Genomic DNA, 20220 nt, shown 5'->3' on the forward strand with positions numbered 1-20220 from the left:
AGGAATTTTTCCCTCTCTATGTTTGCATTATACTTTGAGGTAAACATACATCTCTGATCTCATTTTCTGCTGCATTACTCCAGTATTTCCTTTTACTCTCCCATGAGAGGTCCACAGCATTCAGCAGAGTTCCTGCTGGTGATATTGGAGTGACAGTAGTTTCAGATTTATAATATCATCTCTGTATAAATGTGCCCAAATGTTATTAAGGACCTGGGCTCCCAATCAACAGACCACAAATTGGCTTTCAAAATGTATATTAAGGGCACAGACAAATGCTTTAGCGCAATACCAAATGACCTCTGAGGGCAGGGTGAAAGAAATTGTATGAACCTCTTTAATGTCACAAAACTCTCTATGCAGAGATTTGCATGAGAAGTGTCCCATTTTATGTCAAACAGATTCGTTTATCTGAAAAGAAACAGTACTTGAAAATTAATCAAGGTGAATTTTCATTGCCTGATAGAGACCACTAAAAAGACCTAACCCAACAATTGAAGACTGTTATTATGCAGATCTTTTTTGTTTTATTTTTGAGGGGTTTTTGTTGTTGTTGTTTTGTCTGTTTGGTTGGTTGTTTTTTAATCCCTCCCACCAAGATGAGCTTGCAGGAGATAGATCTCTGTAACAGACATACTTCATTGCATGATTTGTGGAATTGTACTTCCACAAGTTCTTGTCATCCTTGCTCTGTTAGAAGATGCTTCATTATTTGCTCACTATTTAAAAAGCATTCTTCAGGATAGCCCTACTGAGTCCTTTTACACTGAGTACAGGATGGCTTTTTGCTCACTTACGATAATGACCTTAGAAATGAAGACTGAAAGATAGAACTTTCCCACAAATCAGATTCTTGCCCATGCAACCTAGCTGAAAAGCCTGGGGTGTGTCAGTACTTTCACTATTTTACATTGCTGGAGGGAGGAAGACGTGCTGTTGGGTCTTAGATTATATAATCTTAGATTATATAATCACAGAATCACCAAGGTTGGAAAAGATCAACATCATCCAGTCCAACCTGTGTGTATCACCACTAGTTCTCACTAAACCATGTGCCTCAACACAACATTTAAATGTCCCTTGAACATCTCCAGGATCGGTGACTCCACCACCTCCTTGGGCAGCACATTCCAGTGCCTGACCACTCTTTCAGAGTAGTATTTCCTAATGTCCATTCTGAATCTCCTCTGGCACAACTTGAGGCCATTCCTTCTCATCCTATCACTAGTTATACAAGAGAAGAGGCCAACACCCACCTCACTACAACTTCCCCTCATTATAGAGGGAGTTGCAGAGTTATAGAGCAATGCTGAGCAATCTTGAGCATTGCTCTTTCTCTGCTGTCCTCATCCCTGTCCTCATCTAAAGCCAGTGAACAGAGAGGGACATAATAGGGAGGTGTGATATTTGCAAGATTAGTTTGGCTAATGATAGCAACCTGCCCAGGGCTTTTGTCCTGAAGATGACCTAGAAAATGCCGCAACCATGGAGCTGTAGGAACAGCCTCCTCTCAGTCTGCTCTGCTCTGTGCTGAACCTAGCAAGCCCCTCCCCATATACCTTGCTCTCCACACCATTCCCCATCATGTCTATAAATATCTAAGGTGCAGGAGGCAAAGGGACAAGGCCAGACTCTTTTCAGCAGTGCGTGATGACAGGACAAGAGGAAATGGCCACAAACTGAAGCGTAATACAAAGGTGTTTAAGAACTTCTTCACAGTAAGGGTGGCAGAGCACTGGAACAGGCTGTCCGGAGAGGTTGTGGAGTCTCCTCTGGAGACATTTAAGACCTGCCAAGACACCTACTTGTGCAACCTAATCTAGGGAACCTGCTTTGGCAGGGCGGTTGGACTAGGTGACTGCTAGAGGTTCCTTTCAGCCCTACAATTCTGTGATTCTGTGATCATTATATCCCTGCTTTGGACACTCTATAATAGCTTTATGTCCTTCTTATATTTGTTTTCTTTAAGAAGGCCAGCTGGGAATTCTCTGCCTCCCTGAATTGCAGTGTATGGTGGAAGCAATCCATAGATAGCAGAGAACCACAGTGCTGCTTTTCCATATCTGAATCATACAGGATAAGCAGTTTTGGACCATTCTCCTCTTATTTATGCTTTGCTCTTGCCAGCATTTGATTCTCTAGCAAAGACACTTTTTTTTTTTCTCTTTGTAACTGCACTTACTTAGGAATTTCCAAAACGAATCTTCTTTTTCTGGGCCTAGGGCAGTATTGGGCTTTAATAGTTGTTAATGATTTAACTGTCTGTTGTGACATAATTAGAATGTCTCTTAACATTTCACCCCCAAGAAAGAAATACCTTCTAGGCTGTAGAACATGACCTACAGCTTCTTTTATGAAATGGTGATGGAAGGATTTCTTCCAGGCTCAGTCATATCCACTTCTCCTGTCAATGTAAAGCACTCCTCAGCTGTGTCCCTAAATAGCCTTGCTCATTCCTTTTCTGCTTTTCGCTCCTCACTATTTCACGTGTGCTTAAAGAGCTTTTGTCAAGACTAAAATATATCTTTACTAATAATGTGTTACTAAAAAGCCCTGAGAGCTTAGCAGAATAACTTGTAGAGAGCCATTACTTCTTACTTCAGGATTTGGGCTGCTCCTATTTTTGATGGTGGTTTTTTTTGGTCCCACACTATATTCTTTTCATCTTGGGCAAATGTTTACAAGGAAAATAGATTAGCTCAAATTTAATCAACAAGTTCCTTGTGTTATGGGAAATGGTCTTAAAACAGATTGGGACAGAGCTGTAATACCAGAGCAATGCAACACCACATCATTTGGGGTTAAGGATAAACTAATATAATTAAAATAAAATCAGATAAGACTGCTTATATTTTTTTGTCGTACATCTTCTACCAGAAAATTATTCTTTCTAGTTGCTTTAAACTTGTCTAAAATTTGGCCTGAAATTTTGTGGGTCAGGTTTTCCATATCTCTTATATTTAGAGATATGGATACATACTTTAATTAATAGTTAGAGGTAGTCAGTGTTTTCTAAAATGGAGTTTTGGGAAATATATTTCCGTAGGACAAACATATTTTAGGAGGTTTTGTTATATTCTTGTGCAGCATATATGTGGACAGAGCTTTACAATTTAACAGAAAAGAAATGGATAAAGGAGACATGCCTTTTTTTTTTTTTTTCCATCTTTATGAGAATTTGGCAAAAAAAAAAACCTTTAAGTCTATGGAAAAAAAAATTTTTTTAATGGTGTTTTCTCGATTTTCCTTAATACTTCTTGGAAACTGAGAGGGGGAGAAGCACTCTCAAGATTCAGTTTGTACCACGAGTATACCTCAGCTGTCAGTACCTGTGCTGTGTTACTGTTCCTAGGCATGCCATTACTTCAGTATGTGTTCCTTGACAGTAGAAGAAGCTTGACAGAATTATCATACAGTCCTGCAGCTGTGGGAGAGAGTTGCACTGGGCTATGGGAACTGAGAGGAGGTCAAAGGCCTGTAAGGCTTCCTGTGCAGAGCCCAGAAAAGTCAAGGAAAATAAGCAGTAACATTAATGTGGACAGTGTAAAAGAAAGATCTCCAGTAGCTGAGGGGAGAAAGGGCTTGAAAAAGATGAGTGAAATCAACTGAAGACTAGTTGGAGGCATGGGATATGTTATGAAAAAGCAAAGTTCCCTGAAGAATTATGTCCTACAATAAATGAATCATTTTACAGGATCTTGCCCTTGGGAGAAATGATCCTGTTGCAGATTTGGAAATGGTTTATCATGTGGATCAACCCTGAATCAATAAACTACATCATGCTTTTATTATTATTATTTTTTACTATTTGGGGAATTTGAACATTCCTGAGATCAGCCAGACTACCAGCTATGGTTTCTGTCTCCACTTCCTTACCTTAAAATGAACCCATAAGCACACTGATGTTTGGAATGGAAGATACTCTTTAAATGGTTCTATTGTCTTGAAACTTCCGTAGAAATATTAGGGCCTTGGTGTTAAGTGAAAGGTTTAAAGTTTTTTCTGGTCTTGTGTGAGAATGGCTTTAATGGATGTACTAAGAATATCTATAAGTAAAATATATGTAAATATAGTATGTGCATAGTGCAATAATTACCCATTTACTGAACAAGTAAATTAGAGATCCTGCTGGGGAAAAATATTTTTTCATTAACTATACATGCATACCTGGGAAAACTAAATCATAGCATATGCAAGTTGTTTAGTCCTTAAATTTCTGATGGTGATGTGTTTTCAATGTGCCATGATGTCTTGGGGCTATTAAGAGTCACAGGACTGCATTATTTGTTTCCCAACTTCCCTCCACAATGACAAGACATTGTTTATAATCTCAGTTTAGCAGTCACTCTCTGTTAACCTCAACTGGGGATAATTACCAGAGTTTGCTGTGTTTACTATTATAATGTATGCTGTTTATTATTGCATATTCTTCAAGGTCCCTATACTATGGTCTGTAGATCCTATCTGGTGATGAGAACAATTTGCCCTACCTGCTACGTGCTAATGTCTTTCTTCACTAATTAGGGCACTGAAAAGCTTGCAAGAGCTATGCAATCAATCTAAGGCTATAGACTCCCTACTAGCTCCCAAAGGATACCTACAAGCAAGTGTTGCATCCATCACCTCACCAACATACAGGATTGTCCTCTTCATAAGACAGGGCTGGTTAAGTGCATGGGGGCTATAAAAAGGACAGTGTTACTGAATCTCGTAAGAGATGTTAACAGAATAGGAATCATTATCCTGACTTGCCAGCCAGGGCAAGGTCATAAAATGTTAACCTAAATATCAGAATACAGGCTAGGCCCTTTCTCTCCTACCCTCCAATGAATCTGTCTATGGTTGAGTGTGATGGTTGCTTTACACTCTTTAAAAAAAAAAAAAGAAAAAAATCTATGTAGGGAGAAAATAACAGTGAATATAAATTTGCAGTGATAGAGCAAAATAAAGGAACCTCTCTGCAAAGGGTCTGAAATAAAAGCCCCCTACAGCCTTTGAAATTCTCATTAGGAATATTAGACCACTGCTGGATGCTAAATCGCTTAATGACCTGTTAGCATCCTCTGCTGACAGAGGAAAGGCTCTGACATCGCTGAAGTGGACAAGGACATCTAGATGTTTTAAGATAGTCTTCAGTTTTAAGCAGAGATTTTCTGGTTTGCTTTGGAATTAACTGAGGTTAAAAGAAAAGAGGATTCTGTAGCAAAACTATTGTCTCATGCATTCAGCTTTCAGAATCCAGTTATCCTTCTAGAAATGAAGGCTGCAAGTGTATAAGAAACACTTAATGGGTGAAAAAATTCATTAAAGAAAGAGGCAGCCATGGTACAACCGTGTACTTCCCCTAGGAGTCATTGTAAACTCATTTAAAGGTATGAGCAAAGGGTTGCCACTAAGCAGAGTTTTTGGGGAAGGGGAAGAATGATTTCCTGCCTTGCATACCTGACGAAAAGATCTTCTTACTGAAAGTGTCTAATTTTTTTCCAGACCCAAAGAAAACATTTTGGTGTGAATAACTGTAAAGCAAATGGAGAACTAAGTGGATGGAGGAGTTCCCTGGCACTTCCAGGCACTTGTGTAAGAGGCCAAAACTTCTATGGAACAAAATAGCTAGAGAAGTAGAACTCTATGGGTAATAGCAGTACAGAGAGGTGTAAACCATTTAACATAGAATTTCTAACCACTGTTAGGGCTCATTACACCACTTAGGGCAAGGTGTGAAAAGTAGGTAATATCAGTAATATCAACATAGTCTTCCAAATTAGATTGATGTTTCAGTTGGAAGATAGAGAACTCTGGACAGGTGCAATTGTTTTATCAGGAAGGTGATTATATTTAAGGAGATTTCCCTTGAAAAGGGAGAAAAGAGGTCGTTCAGAGGAATGGATCATTATGAACAAAGACACAAGTTCTCCATGTTGTACCACGTTGTTTTGTTTTAGATAGTCTCATTGATGGAAAAATGGCAAAATTTCTTCGTGAATATACTCTCCATCTTCCTATTCCAATATCCATGCATTTATTTCTTTCTCTTCTTTCAGCTACGAGCCAGGAAGATGAAGTGCTGCCTCCTCTCTGCTGCTGTGGCCGTTCTGCTGTTCATCGTCATAATCATTGCAGTCTCAGTCAAACATTGATCTGATGACTGTTTCCACAGGTAAAACCCTTAAAAATCTTATACTCTGTGAGATGATGGGGAGACAATTCAGGAACCTGGAAGTGCTGAGAAAGATTTATCTTGGCTTGCAGGTTCAGGTCTGGCATAGGAAAATTATTTCCTTTAAGTAGTATTTGAGCTTGGAAATAGCATCCTTAGTGAATCCTTAAACATATACTGAGGTTCTGTTTCAAACTAAATAACTTTCTGTTGTTTTCTCTTCTGCCTTTGCTGTATTTCTTTTTTCATATGGACTTAGGAAATACTAATGAATGAATCTTAAATCCACTAAACTAGAAGTGCTGAAAGGGTATGGAAGACAACATAATGACAAGCAAAGTAGGAAGGGGGATCCAGCATCCTACTGAGATGTTCCAAAGTGCATGCATAGAGATGTTGGAACCAAACCCTCTTGAGGGGTATGAAGATGCCTGGATAGAGATAAAGCACAGGCAAGAACAAAAAAGGGCTACTAATGGTTTTTGCTCTGGATCCACCCCTAAAAGAAGTGTTGGTCTATGATAGAGAGGAGATGAAAGCTTTCCAAGACAGGTGATACATAAAATCAACTTCATGCCATCTCTGAAGTACATTTTGTGAAGAAATATGCTTTAAGAGCATATTTGCCTTCTTCTTTTCCTCTTTCCTTTTTCAGTACCATAGGAAAATGACTCAGTTGTTTTACCCATAATCTCTATCTGATAAAAAGCATTTCCAGGTGCCTTTTAAGATTGGTTGGCCATTATTCACAGTAGTTGTCATGTTCACAGAATCTCTGCCACCTAGAGGGCTCTGGTCATCCAGGTGTATGTGTCTGCTACCACTAGCAGGGTTTATAACAGCTGAACCCAGAACCCAAGAGTGGGACATTCCTGCTGACTGAAGTTAGGGCCTCTGAGGCAGAAAGCTATAAAGGTGAGGGCAACTTTTGGTTAAGCAACCTCCTGTGTCCCAGCCTCCGTCCTATCACCTTCATATACCTAGTAGATACTGCATTATGCTGAGGCTCACTGCAATCATTTCTGGCAGTTTAAGCAGAGATTTTCTAATCTGAATGATCTTCTGGTAAAAACAATGAAGAAAGAAAAAAGAATTGATATATTTTGGTAATTGCTTCATTTTACAAGAGCTCCTCGCTATTGGTATGGCCGTTCTTCCATCTCAGGGTGAATTCATTGCCCTTTAATATGTCTTCTTAATTGTGCTATCAGATGAAATAGCAGGGATTGATTCAAAACAAATACTGAGACAGTTCTTCACACAAAGTGTACTTGGGCTGAGGAACTCCTTCCAGCATGACACTGTGGATGGAAAAACTTGAATCTGTCATGAGCTCTATACTATTGAATGCTAGGAGAAGTGTCCATTAAATGGTTTTCTGCTCTTGCATACACACTAGAGTGTTGGACCACTGCTTAAGTGAGGAAGATATCTTTTTATACAATATATGAAGGGGTCATTTTATATAATATGTATGTGCATATATTAATTCTATATATGCTTTTATACCTCCTTACATAAGAGACACTGCTTACAGATGCAGATAGTGATCTGTCCTGATTTAAATCTATAGTAGCTACAATAATTTTATTTGCATTACTCTAGTTTTACTCTGCATAAGTCTGGTTTAAAATGTGATCCCTCATGGCAATTTGTAATATAATAAAATTTGGTTCATATGTGCTTAAATATTCTCAGCTACTAGAAGTCGCAAATCTTATCAACAGTTGACTAAATCTAGACACATTTTAATTTAAATACTTTAAGTAGATAGTCAGAGAACCAAAATATTCTAACAATAAAATTCCATCAGGAAACTGGATTTAATCTTCTGTTAAGAGATCCATGTCTTGAGGGAAGTGAACCTACAGATCTTAATGAAAGCCCTAGGAAAAATATAACGCTGTACTTTTTCTCATTGGTTGGGAAACTAATTATTAAGTTTAAAGCATAAGTTACTCTCCAGAACTACAAGAGAAGACGAAGTCTGCCTGAGTTATATGGGAGCAAGTTTACTTTACATCATTATAAATTGTTCTTAATCTGTATTGATCCCAAATGTTTTGTAGCAGAATTCACATTTAGATTTAGAAAATTTAAGAAAACAGAGGATTTTCAGAATTTCCATGTCTATGATGAACATTTTTTCTATTCTGAGTTGCAGTGCAAATGGATTTTAAAATACAAGTAGATTTAAAGTTTCAGCTACCTCAACAAACTGTTTCATATAAAACTGTCTTGCATACTTTAGGGAGAGAGAGAACAGCTGGCTTTTAATGCATAACAGCTATACATGACAGTTCAGAGAAAATAAAGGGAAGAAAAAGAGTTAGGGAAATGGTTACAATATACTCTGAATTGGCAGAGGACACATAAATGAATAAAATCTCAAGTTTAGTAATGACAAGCCAGAACTTCGTTTAACCCATCATCAAACTATTTTTTTTTCTGTGTTGAATCAGAAAGAAACCAAAAGAAGCACCACCAATTACCCATTTGATGTGATTTAAGCCCACTTTCCATGATATCAGGATAGGCTTTTTTAACTTTAACAAGTGCAGCCACAATGAGAAATCTGAAGGTCACTATTCAATGAGCTAAAGGAATGAAATTATGCCTGCAGTATCTATGGTCACTAATGATCTTTATGATCACTGTCATTAAAATTTTCTTTTTTTCCCTATTTCTCATTAATGATGCTGAATCAATGGTTCTTCTCAGAAAGACTAAAAAGCACTTGTGTTTTCAAAACAAATCAGACATGAATTTGGCCATTCCTTCCATAGGACAGATCAGTTTATGAATCTTGGAAAACAAAGAGCACTTTTCTCAATCACTTTCCCAAGCTGCGGTGACACCGTCAGCTGCTGTCTAAGTGCGTGCAGAGAGACCAGCTGTTCAGGAGAGCTCTGAGCCCTGACTTCTGCCTGATGAGCCCCTTGTTGTAAGTATGTCAGTGCTCCCTTGGGGCGGTTTCGTCTGGCAGAGAGAGGGTAGAGCATCTATGGAAGACGTGAAGAAACTCCTGAGGCCTTACGTCTTTACGTTTGTTTGCTGACACCTCAGGAAAATAGCCCAGGAGATTTTGGGTCACGTTGCTCATATTGGAGCAACACTGCAGCTGCTCATTTTGCTGTTCTTTTGTTATTGTTTTTTGTTTTTTTTGATTTGTATCAGTAAACATCTGAAAAGCACAGTACCACAACGGCAAGCTAAAGGAGGTCCCTCCTTTAACAATATCTTTGTCCAGTGTCAGGATTTCTTAGCCTGTGTGGACTTTGCGTGTCATCTGTAGTTTGTGACTCATTTGGATGAGTGCACAATTACCTAAGATGACAATTGAGACTGTTGGAATCCCAAGTCTAGGGCATTTTTAATAGGAAAAAAAAGAAAGATGCCAGATTTTTAGTAAGATGCTACATGTACATTTGGAAAAAAAGCTTCTCAGTAGCAACTTGACCATGTATTTATCCAAAGAAAGATGACTTAACTATTTTGTGCCCTTTTCTTGTCGGAAGTCATTGCAGCACAATGTGTCTCCTCTGCTTCTAAAACACATTTCAGCATTTCACATTTCATCCAGGAATCATAGAATCACAGAATGGTGTGGGTTGGAAGACCAGACATCCTGGTTTGGATGATCCTCAAGGATCATCAAGCTCCAACTCCCCTGCCACATGTAGGGCCACCAACCTCCATATCTAACACTAGACCAGGCTGCCCAGGACCCCATCCACCCTGGCCTTGAACAACCTCTCTGGGCAGCCTGTTCCAGCATCTCACCACTCTCTCTGTAAAGAACTTCCCCAGTATCCAACCTAAATCTTCCCTCCCTCAACATAAAACCATCTCCCCTTGTCCTGCCATTATCTACCCTTCCAAAAAGTTGACTCCCCTCCTGTTTGTAGGCTCCCTTTAGGTACTGAAAGCTGCCATGAGGTCACCCCGCAGCCTTCTCTTCTCGAGGCTGAACAAGCCCAGCTCCCTCAGCCTGTCTTTGTAGGTGAGGTGCTCCAGCCCTCAGGAAGTTCCTTGACAACCACTGATGCATTCCTTTCTTGCTAATATAACCATTTTGAAACATTATAAACTTTTTAAAAGTATACTGAGGAAGGAGTTCCACTCTTAATGCAATCAGCATTTAGTCCTCAATGTACAGTTAAAAAAAACCAACATATTGGCCAACATGTCTACTGCATGACTGCAGTACATATGGAAAAGCAATAATCAGGCTCCAAATATCTATTTTCTAAATATGTAGATGTCTCTTTTTGAATTTAAATTGAATTAATCATTATAGAAAACTGGAAAATATTGTCTTAATTTGTTTATTTTTTCTCGTTTGCAATCACAATTTTCTTTGCCTAATTAATTTACTGGCTTATTATGTGGATAAATGTTTTCCTCATCCTGACCAATAAGAATGAGATTGAGGCAGCTGATTTTATACAGTCTGTCTTTAGTTTTTGTTTTTTCTTTACTTTTTTTCAGTATTCTGTTTACTACAGCATCTCTGTAGGCCGATCTCTGCTTCTTTGCAGTACAGTAGGAGTGATAAAATTTGCAGTTGCAGTCACTATGAGTGCTTGGAGGAGCAGAGGAATGCCCTTTAATGCCATCCATCCTAGGGATGTAAAGAGCATCTTCACCTCAAAGCTTTATATCTTCAAGTTTGAGATCAGGACAGCAAAATGTATTTTTGTAAGATGGGTTTTTGCTGGATCAGCCTCAGAGCATCTCTTCTGATTTCATTTGTGTTGTATTTTCTCTCGTGGCAGCAGGTATTGTTAGGCATAGAGTACCATGCTATGCCAAGAGGAAGCACTCCTAAGACAGGACACATCAGTAACACACCAATAAATGCAATCAGAGCCCCTGTCTATTGGTATAATGAGGACTGTTTATGGCAGAGAGGGAAGTATTGAGAAGTAGCTTTGTGTTCAGTATTACAATTCAGCAGTTCAATCATTCCTGCCCATCAGGGAACAAGTTTGGGCACCCTTTTCAGATACATGCAATAGGAATTCTGACATTTGCCTGGTGCATCACTGGCCTGATGATGTTAAGTCGCAAGAATAGAGCACTTCCTACTCAGAGTTTATCAGAGCTGTAATTCAACCCTAATGAACTCTACCTAACTTAGGGCAAAAAAAAAAGAGACAGCTTTAATTCATGGCATTGCTTTTGCTGTTTAACTTAGTATCATGGGGCTGGCTTTACTTACTGTCTCTGTCTTTACAAGTCTGTGTATGGCTTATTAATGACACAGGTGCTTCAGTTTTCAACCTTCCTTTAGCCTCTTGAGCTCTGTATGGTTATTAATATTTTTGACTGCTGTCATTCAGATTCTAAAATAATTCACCCACCTGCCTTGCCTGTGGCTTTCCTGCAATGCTTGCTCTACAACACCATCAGAAATCAATAACTTTACAATATTTTTTCCTTGTTTTCTATTATTTTGTGAAGTTTGCTACATTTACAGTCAGGTGTCAGCTCTTGTCAATTCAATTCTTGTCTTGTAGTCTATAATTAATTGCTCAGATCTTGGCATCCTCACTCAATTTTTGCTCTGGCAAGGAAAACTGAGGTGCATTCTGGTTCTGCAGTAACTTTTGTGCTTTGAATATATACCAGTCAGAAACGAGATCTGAATTTTCACTAATTAATATTTAATGGGTCTGGTTTTAAGATTTGGCCCAATTTCTTAATTCAAGCTAACATTTATATTCTCCAAGCCTTTTCTGATTCCATTTCCAGAGGCCACATCTGCATTTCTTTTAACTAAATTACTTCCATGATAGCCAGTTGAAATCTATGGTACAAACATGTAGAATAGAGAAATAATCACTAGTAGAAAATGAGATTTTTAGGAGATAAAAGTTGGTCTTATGTGAAAAACCTTACAAAATAACAGAGCAAGAAGCGAACATGCCAGGAAATAGGTGAATTTATTCCTAAGTTCTCTGAGTTTTCATCAATTATGCAAACCTTGAATCAGATGAACATTTTGATGGGATATCACATGATCAGCTTACTGTAGTTGAATGCATTTCAGATTGACCTTGATAGCTGTCCGTCTGCATGCATTTGGGCTTTTACAAGCATCACATAATGCCAGGTGGTTAATTCTGCTGTGAAAAAAGCTAAAGGAGGATGTGTTACGTTGCTTTCACCTTAAACTGCAGCTCCTGCAGCTCAAGTAATGTATAGTAATATGAATTCATTGATTTGAATTCAGAGTCAGTAGGGACTCCTGAGCAATCAGCAGCTTTCTTTGTCATGTCTCAAGTTTCTGCAGTGGTTCTTTGTAATTGGTAGGAAAATGGAGTACTCCTAGTAACTGACTGTGCACAGTGCTGATCCTTCAGATGGATGCAAAGTGTCTGAGCTTACAAAAGGCACTGCATGCACAAATTATTTATGTTTTGCAAGGCCTTTAAACTTGAGCCATGATGACACACTTACACAGATATGACAGAAGATGGTGGTCTTCAGTTCCGTGCATTTGGTTTCTACCAAGATAAAAACAGAAGCACTTGGTTTCTACTGAGATAAAAATAAAATTTTTAAAAAATTATTTATTAAAAAAAAAAAAAAAAAAAACAGAAAAATGGCCATACTGTTGTTTTTGAAAATGGTTCAGACTAATGATCTTTGGTTTAGACTAATAACCGTCTTGATTCATATTCTGTGTTATTTATTTGTGAAAAGAAAAATTAACGTCTGCTGGAATTGTGGTCATCACTGGTCCTTCCATTAACTGCTTTAATCGTATATGACTTTAGCTGCCTAAAATTGAAATTTCAACTTGGAAAAGATTGTCCTAAGTGAATGTCCAAAACCTTTGAATGAGTCAGAAACAAGTGTCCACTTCCCTATGGATGCTTTCAATTCCTCAGGAGGAGAGGTGTCTGGTTGAGGGAGCATGAATGTTTTCAGTATGATGAATAGCTTGGGAGAGTTCTCTCAGACATAAATCACTAGAACCATGAGAAGGGAGGATTAGGCTTTTTACACAAGAGACACAGATTTATAAACTGCTCAGCATCATCCAACTCTGTTGAATGACACTTTCAGTTGACTGTGCTTGGGTTGTCAGTTTTATTTAACCCCTTCAAATCAGAGAGATCTTGGTGTTGTGGGAAGGATGAAAGCAGAAAAAAATTGTCCAGGGAAGTTCTTTGTTCATCCTGGTCTTTCTTGGCTCTAAGTGGTAGAAGGACTATAAGTAACTACTGCATATGAAAGAGAGAGTTTGAAGAAGACTTTATCGCTGGCACTAGAATTGATAAATACTCACTTTCCCTACTCTTAATATTAATGTGCTATTCATGTTGTTTTTCTATTTTTTTTCTTCCTAAGTAACTCATAAGTTCAGTCTTAACACTATAGCCTCTGAGCACTCTTTTTTCTATCAAAACAACACTGACAGTATTGAATCTCCAAAATCAACTGCAAATACTTCATCGGTAGGCTTTTTTCCCCTTCTGTGGACATGTACAAAGTAGTATTAAATGGAAGCTCTGAGAATACCAGGTTTTGACACATTTAGGTATTCTACTTGTCTGTATTCTTAAGATGTAAATATGAAAAACTTCTCTTCAAAGACATACAAAACAGAATTTCTTTTGAGGGAATAGTGCAGCATGTTGCTCACAGATGCCATTCACCATCTTGCTCTTTCCAAGCAACTATAATGCTCTGGGAGGTATTATTTAAACTGGAGAGTGAAATCAGATAAAAGTTAGATGGCTCATTCAAGACTATTTCCATGGGCTCCTTGTCTTCTGAGCCTTTGGGAATAAGAAAAATTGAAAAAGTCCCACATGACTGTTGAGTTATTATTTAGTGGTTGCTGAGCCTCCAATAGCTACGCACACATGTACCTTCTTGGATTACCTTACAAATATCCACATCTTGGTAGTATTATGTCTGTTTAATGTATAAATAATAAAAAAATTGTCTTTCTCTCTGTGATGTAGATTTGCAAGCCATTTTTAAAACAGAAGTTATTATTCCACCATACTCAGTGGATTTTCTGAAATATTCTTTGTATTTTCATTAGGCTTTAATAGGAGTTTGGACTCTTGCACAACAACCTTTCATTTGCAGAGTATGTTTCTGCTCTCAAAATGACCTTTTCAGATGTTTCTGGAAACTTTTGACTTAAGTAATTGTTACAGAAAAAGCTGTATTTGCTAAGAAATCCTACAGAGATGGTTCTTTTACTTCAGAGTTTGGTAAGGAAGTTGCTCAAGCTTTGACACATTATTAATTCCCTAATTAATAGCCATATTTTTACACTGAAATAGCTTTTACCATTACAGTGTCAAGTGACTGGGCTGCACAGAGCATAAACCATTTTCATTTTTGCAGAACTAGGTCATTGGGAATTTCTATGCAGAGAGCCTTTCTCAAATGAATCTGATCATCCCAACAGAAGGCAAAGTTTCTTGTTACTGAAAAAATACACAAAGTAGACTAGAAGTAGAGATAGATCATATCAATTTTCACATTTGAGTGGTTGATTGAATTACCTCTCATTAGCTGAACCACTCTGGCTGTCCATGTACAGCCACAGAGAGCACAGAGAAAAATGCATTAGTTTTGATGTCATGTCATCAAAACATGCTAGAAATAACATCCCAACCTTTGCTGCCTCTCTGCTAACAAGCAGTAACTCATTAAACAACAATAATTTGATCCTTTTTTATTGTCTGCCTAGTCTTTATATTAAAAAAAACACATTGGCTGTGGAACATTTCAAGGCATCTGCTTTTTCTTCTTAAAGTCTGAGTGCTAAAGAAGAAGAAGCACACAGCAGCATTATATTGAGCACCTTCTGTGCAAATTTAGATTGAAGAGATTTTTGAAAAGAAGCCCACCCAATGTAAGGCTGTGCTAATAACTGCCTGCATTGCACTTTGCTTCTTGGTTGGACACCTTCTTACCTGTATAGACGCCAAACTCCTGAGGTGCCGATACTTTACAGAATCACAGAATGGCTGAATTTGGCAGGATCCAACAGGGATCGTAGAATTGAATCATTAAGATTGGAAAAACCGCTAAGATCATCTAGTCCATCACCCATGCCTGTTACCTCTCTAGACCATGTCATTCAGTGAGACATCTACTTTTTTCTTGAACACCTCCAGTGATGGTGACTTCACCATGTGACCAGCCTGTTCTAATACCTCATCAAATCATCTTGTCCAACCCCATTCCTCAATGCAAGGTCACCAAAGCAGATGCTTGAGGCTGAATCTGGCCAGGTTTTGAGCACCTCCAAGGATGGAGACTCCACGACTTACCTGCAAATCATGCTTCTGTGTTTGACATCACCCACAGTCATTATTTCTTGTGTATAAATGGAATTTCCTTCATTTTGTTTTGCATAAGGATCGTTTTCCTGATGTCGATTTCTGTGTCTCGTTAAGGAGTTTGCTATATGAAGAGGCATTCTTGTCGATTATTTTGAGCAAAACTACTCCTGGCTTTACAGCTACCATTTGTACTATGTTTACAACATGCAATTAAGGATTCCTATTAAATGTTCTGTACAAGGCAGATCCCAATAACCAATATTTATTTACATTTTTTTCCAGAACGCAGTGTTAAAAAGAGTATAGAAGAGAAATTTAATGCTAGAGAGAAGCTGTAAAATCTACATTTCAGCTTGTATGAACATATTTGGATGTTTATTGGCCTAGAAAACTTTTTCCTTTGACTCTCAAATATTGTTGTGGTGTCATATATACACAAACTTTCTGGAATTCCTTTAATTTGTGACAACTTCTCTCTTACTGAGTTATACATTCAAAACATATCTTGTTAATGACCAGTATATAGCAAATACGCTTTCCAAGCTTATTAGTACAGAAATAATTGTAAGTGGCTGCTATAGTTCATTAAGGCTTATTTATTTTATAGTTCATTAAAGCTAATTTTATAAGTATAAAATATATTTGAGCAGTTATTTTTGTTTCACTTTTTTTTTAATGTTTCTCTGCCCCCTACTGCTAGCGATAGTTTCTGATTTTCTTCTTTGGTGCTGGATAATTTGCTACCATGATTACTGTGAAATACTTAGTGATGGCTTTTAAGCAACAGTTTCTCTGGGCAGCAGCAGATGCTTATCTTCAGCTCAACACATGTTCTGCTTTATATCCTTTTGGGAGGTCAAAAGGACCAGACAGTTTGGAATTTGCTCTCTTGATCCAGCACACTGAAGGTTCTCCTTGCTTTATAGACAGAAATTTCTCTTTTTCTTTTGATAGAATGTTAGTAAAATCGTTTAAAATAAGTTTTATGAATGTGAATGTGTAGTACATTGTGTAATGTGATCTGAACAATTCAGAGGGTCCTCAACAAACTCAAAAGCTGGGCTCATGTGAACCTAATGAGGTTCAACACATTAAAGAGCAATGTTTTGCACTTGAGTCAGAGTAATCTAGATACACATACAGACTGAGAGTAGAACTATTTGAGACTAGCTCTGGAGAGAAGGACCTGGGGGTCTTGGTAGATAAAAAACTGAATATGAACCAGCAGTATGCTCTTGCAGTTTGGAAAGCCAATGGTATCCTGGACTCCATCAGAAGAGGGGTGGCCAGCAGAGACAGGGAGGTGATTGTCCCCCTCTACTCTGCTTTCATGAGGCCCCGTGTAGAGTACTGCGTCCAGACCTGGGGGCCCCAGTACAGGAAGGATGTGGAGCTGTTGGAGAGGAATGCTATGAAGATTATTAGAAGTCTGGAGCACCTCCCCTACAAAGACAGGCTGAGGGAGCTGGGCTTGTTTAGCTGAAGTGACCTCATTGCAGCTTTCCCATATTTAAAAGAGGATTATAAACTAGAGGGGAATCAACTTCTTACTTGGGTAGATAGTGATAGGACAATGGGGAAATGGTTTTAAACTCAAGGAGGGAAGATTTAGGTTGGATATCAGGGGGAAGTTCTTTACTATGAGAGTGGTAAGGCACTGGAACAGGGTGCTAAGAGAGGTTGTGGATGCCCTGTCCTTGAAGGTGTTCAAGGCCAGGTTGGATGGGGCCCTGGACAACCTGGTCTAGTACCAGATCTGGAAGTTGGTGGCCCTGCATGTAACAGGGGGAATGGAGCTTTATGATCCTTGAAGTCCCTTCCAAATCCTTGAAGTCACTTCCAACAATTCTATGATTCTAAAGGTAGTGTTGTTTAATTTATAGCTAAACTTGGCACACTGAAGAGTCAGTTTTCCAGCCTGGATTTGAGCTATGTATTTTTTCATTGAGGTGTTATAACACTGAGTTTTTTCTTGCCCTTTGTTCCGTATCTTCCTGAGCCAGAGGGTATCTAATTTATCCGTAGCAGATACGTGCTTGATAGATAACGTGTTGCCGCAGATAGTCAGATTTTTCATGGTTGGCATTCAGGTTTTCTGACAAATCACAGGGGAATATTCTCCATCTCTAATACATTCCTGTTTTCTATTTGAAAAGAAACTTAACAGCAGCCTTCCCTTGAATCTAGTCGGGTTATCTCAGAGAGAGACTGATACACAACTTGGCAAAGGAACCATGCACATCAGTTGAGACACATGGGGGAGCTTGTCTTTTTTCTGATGTCTTTTCAACTTTCAATAAATACTTAAATATGTATTGATGAAAAGATCAGAATTGGATCACTCTGCCTCTCATACCCATGTCTTTGCTATCAAGTGCTGGAACTGTGCTTGTTAGCTGTCTGTCTCAGCAGTTTCTTTACATGTGAGGCAGTGGAGCAACTACAAGACAGACAAAACAGAGGCTCCTTCTGCATGTCCACAACTCCTGACTTGTAGAGATTCCTGGTTTAGATTCTTATGCTGGATCTGGGGCAAGATCTCTCTTTCAATTCCCATCTAATTAAAGGCAGAAGTAGAATCATAGAATAGTTTTAGTTGGAAAGGATCTTTAAAGAAAGTTCAGCTTTCCTGCAAAGAACGGGGACATCTACAGGTAAATCAGGTTTCTCAGAGCCTGACCTTGAACGACTCCAGGGATGGAGGTCTGTGAGGAAAATTGTTTTCCTCCCTTGTTGTGGGGTTGGAGGAACTGATGTGACAATATTCACAGGCTTTCAGGGATTTTCTGTAATTCATATCCACCAGCAGAATTTGATTTCATTCAATTGTTGACAAATACAGAAGAAGGGACATCTGCATTTTAAGATCATCTGATATCTTTCGTTTTTAATGCTGTGTTCCAAAAGTAACTTCAGTGTTCTATGGTGAGAATTTAACTTTGGTGATATCATTGCACTTATCCCTTGCTAAAGCATACGTAACTGTGTGTGTGTGTACAAACATGCACCCCAAACCTGATATTCTCAGCAGCATAAAAACAGTCTTCAGGGGATGGAAAAGTTTACAACTATGATTACGGTGAGGATTAAAAGTACTGATTGCTTCACTTATGAATAGGAATAGGAACTAGCATGAAGTTCAGCAGTCAGCCTTCTGTTCCAGTTTCTTGGAGCTGAAGGACCAAGTAGTGACAGATAGAGCTTAAAGCATTTTGTGCATACGTTTTTGTATGTTTATGTGTTTTTCTCTTCGTTTCTGCATCTACACTGCATCTGTGTTAAAAACAGATATTTTCACTATCTTACAGAGAGGGTAGCGTTGTTTTTAATTGCTTATTACAAAACAAAGAGCTTTAGGGTTATTTCCAGTTGTAATTAAGTCATGAATGCTCTCCCTCTGGGAACATATATGTAAATGAAAGAAATGGTCTTTCTTTCTATCTGCATTATTTGTATAAGTGGTCATGAGGACTGCTTTTCTCTAAACAACAAGGAAATTAGTGAGCTTATAATTTTGGGAATATGAACCTCACAATGAGGCCCCATAGTCTTTTTTCTGATAAGATGTTGGTGGAGAAAGATACAGTAGAGAAAAGCTCCTCAGTAGCCAGCACAGCAAATTTCCGTCTTGCAGATCACTCCTCTACATTTCTTCTCTCATCCTGGGTGAAACTGAAATTCAAGCACCTATTTTTGGTTGTGAAAGCACTTCCATGTATGACACGGTTTATGAAATCTCCATAGAGCCAGTAGAGATCTGGGCAAGGAAGTCTGCACACCAGTTCATCTGCCCACTTCAAAAGGCTTATTGTGCTTATCAACACACGTTATATTGTCTTTTGAGATACTCAGAGCTATATCATCTGGACTCAGTTGTCAGTTCAGAAGACAATGAGTGCCACTTGTCTTAGCTCCTAGTCCAACACAGATGTCTTTTATATCCCAGGATGTTTGAAATGGCATGAGGTGGTTTATGACAGGCAAATGAATTGAGCACTAGAGGTTTGATGTGGAAAAGGTTGTTATGTGAACCTCACAGACTATATTATCTGTCAGTCCTGTAACTGTAGATGTAGCTTGAATACTGCACATGGAGACAGTGACATGCCTATGCCTGATGCACTGTCACTGTCCAGTGATGCCACTGTCCAGATGTTCCTTGAACTCCAGCAGCTGAGGGCTGTGACTATTGCTTGTCCCATGCCCACCACCCTCTGGTGAAGAACCTTGTTCAGACATCCAGCATGACCCTCCCTTGACACAGCCATTTTCCATGCCATTTTCTCAGGTTCTGTCGCTGCCCCTCTGCTCCCTTTGAGGAGTTGTAGGTCACCATGAGTTCTCCTCTCCATCTCCTAAGATGAGTGTTCCTAATCAAAAGAGGTTCTTCTGAGATTCATTCTGTGACTGTGCATGGGCTGGAGTGAACATGAGCCAGACTGATAAGATTTATATACGCCAATTGCAAATTTTCCACAGAAAACTTGCTGCCTCGAGGCTCTAGAGTTTTAAACAGAGGAAGGGGCTGGAAACATTCCAGCTGATTTTAGCCAGAATGACAGATAAAAGGAATTGCAGGCTGGGGCTGCATCTAATATGACAGTAGCTCATCTGGCAGGTCCGATATTCATTTTTCTTGCTGCAGAAATCCAGAGTATATGGGTTTGTTGTTTTAGCAGGATATGACCAATCTTTTCATTCTTGAGAGCAATATCATGTTCTGTATTTCTTTTTGCTTCC

The 20220-nt window shown here is 38.7% G+C and overlaps 1 protein-coding gene across 6 annotated transcripts in view; it reads left to right on the plus strand.

Moving 5' to 3' along the window:
- TSNARE1 (t-SNARE domain containing 1) overlaps positions 1–20220 on the plus strand; it is a 496518-nt gene that overhangs the window by 394768 nt on the left and 81530 nt on the right. For all 6 annotated transcript variants that reach the window (XM_048938875.1, XM_048938870.1, XM_048938873.1 and 3 more), the window contains one exon: positions 6042–6157. In XM_048938875.1, coding sequence (XP_048794832.1) covers positions 6042–6137 — 96 coding nt within the window. In that variant the 3' untranslated portion in view covers positions 6138–6157. The remainder of the gene's footprint in view (positions 1–6041; positions 6158–20220) is intronic.

The sequence above is a fragment of the Lagopus muta genome, chromosome 3 (assembly GCF_023343835.1).
Source record: "Lagopus muta isolate bLagMut1 chromosome 3, bLagMut1 primary, whole genome shotgun sequence".
Lineage (NCBI taxonomy): Eukaryota > Metazoa > Chordata > Aves > Galliformes > Phasianidae > Lagopus > Lagopus muta.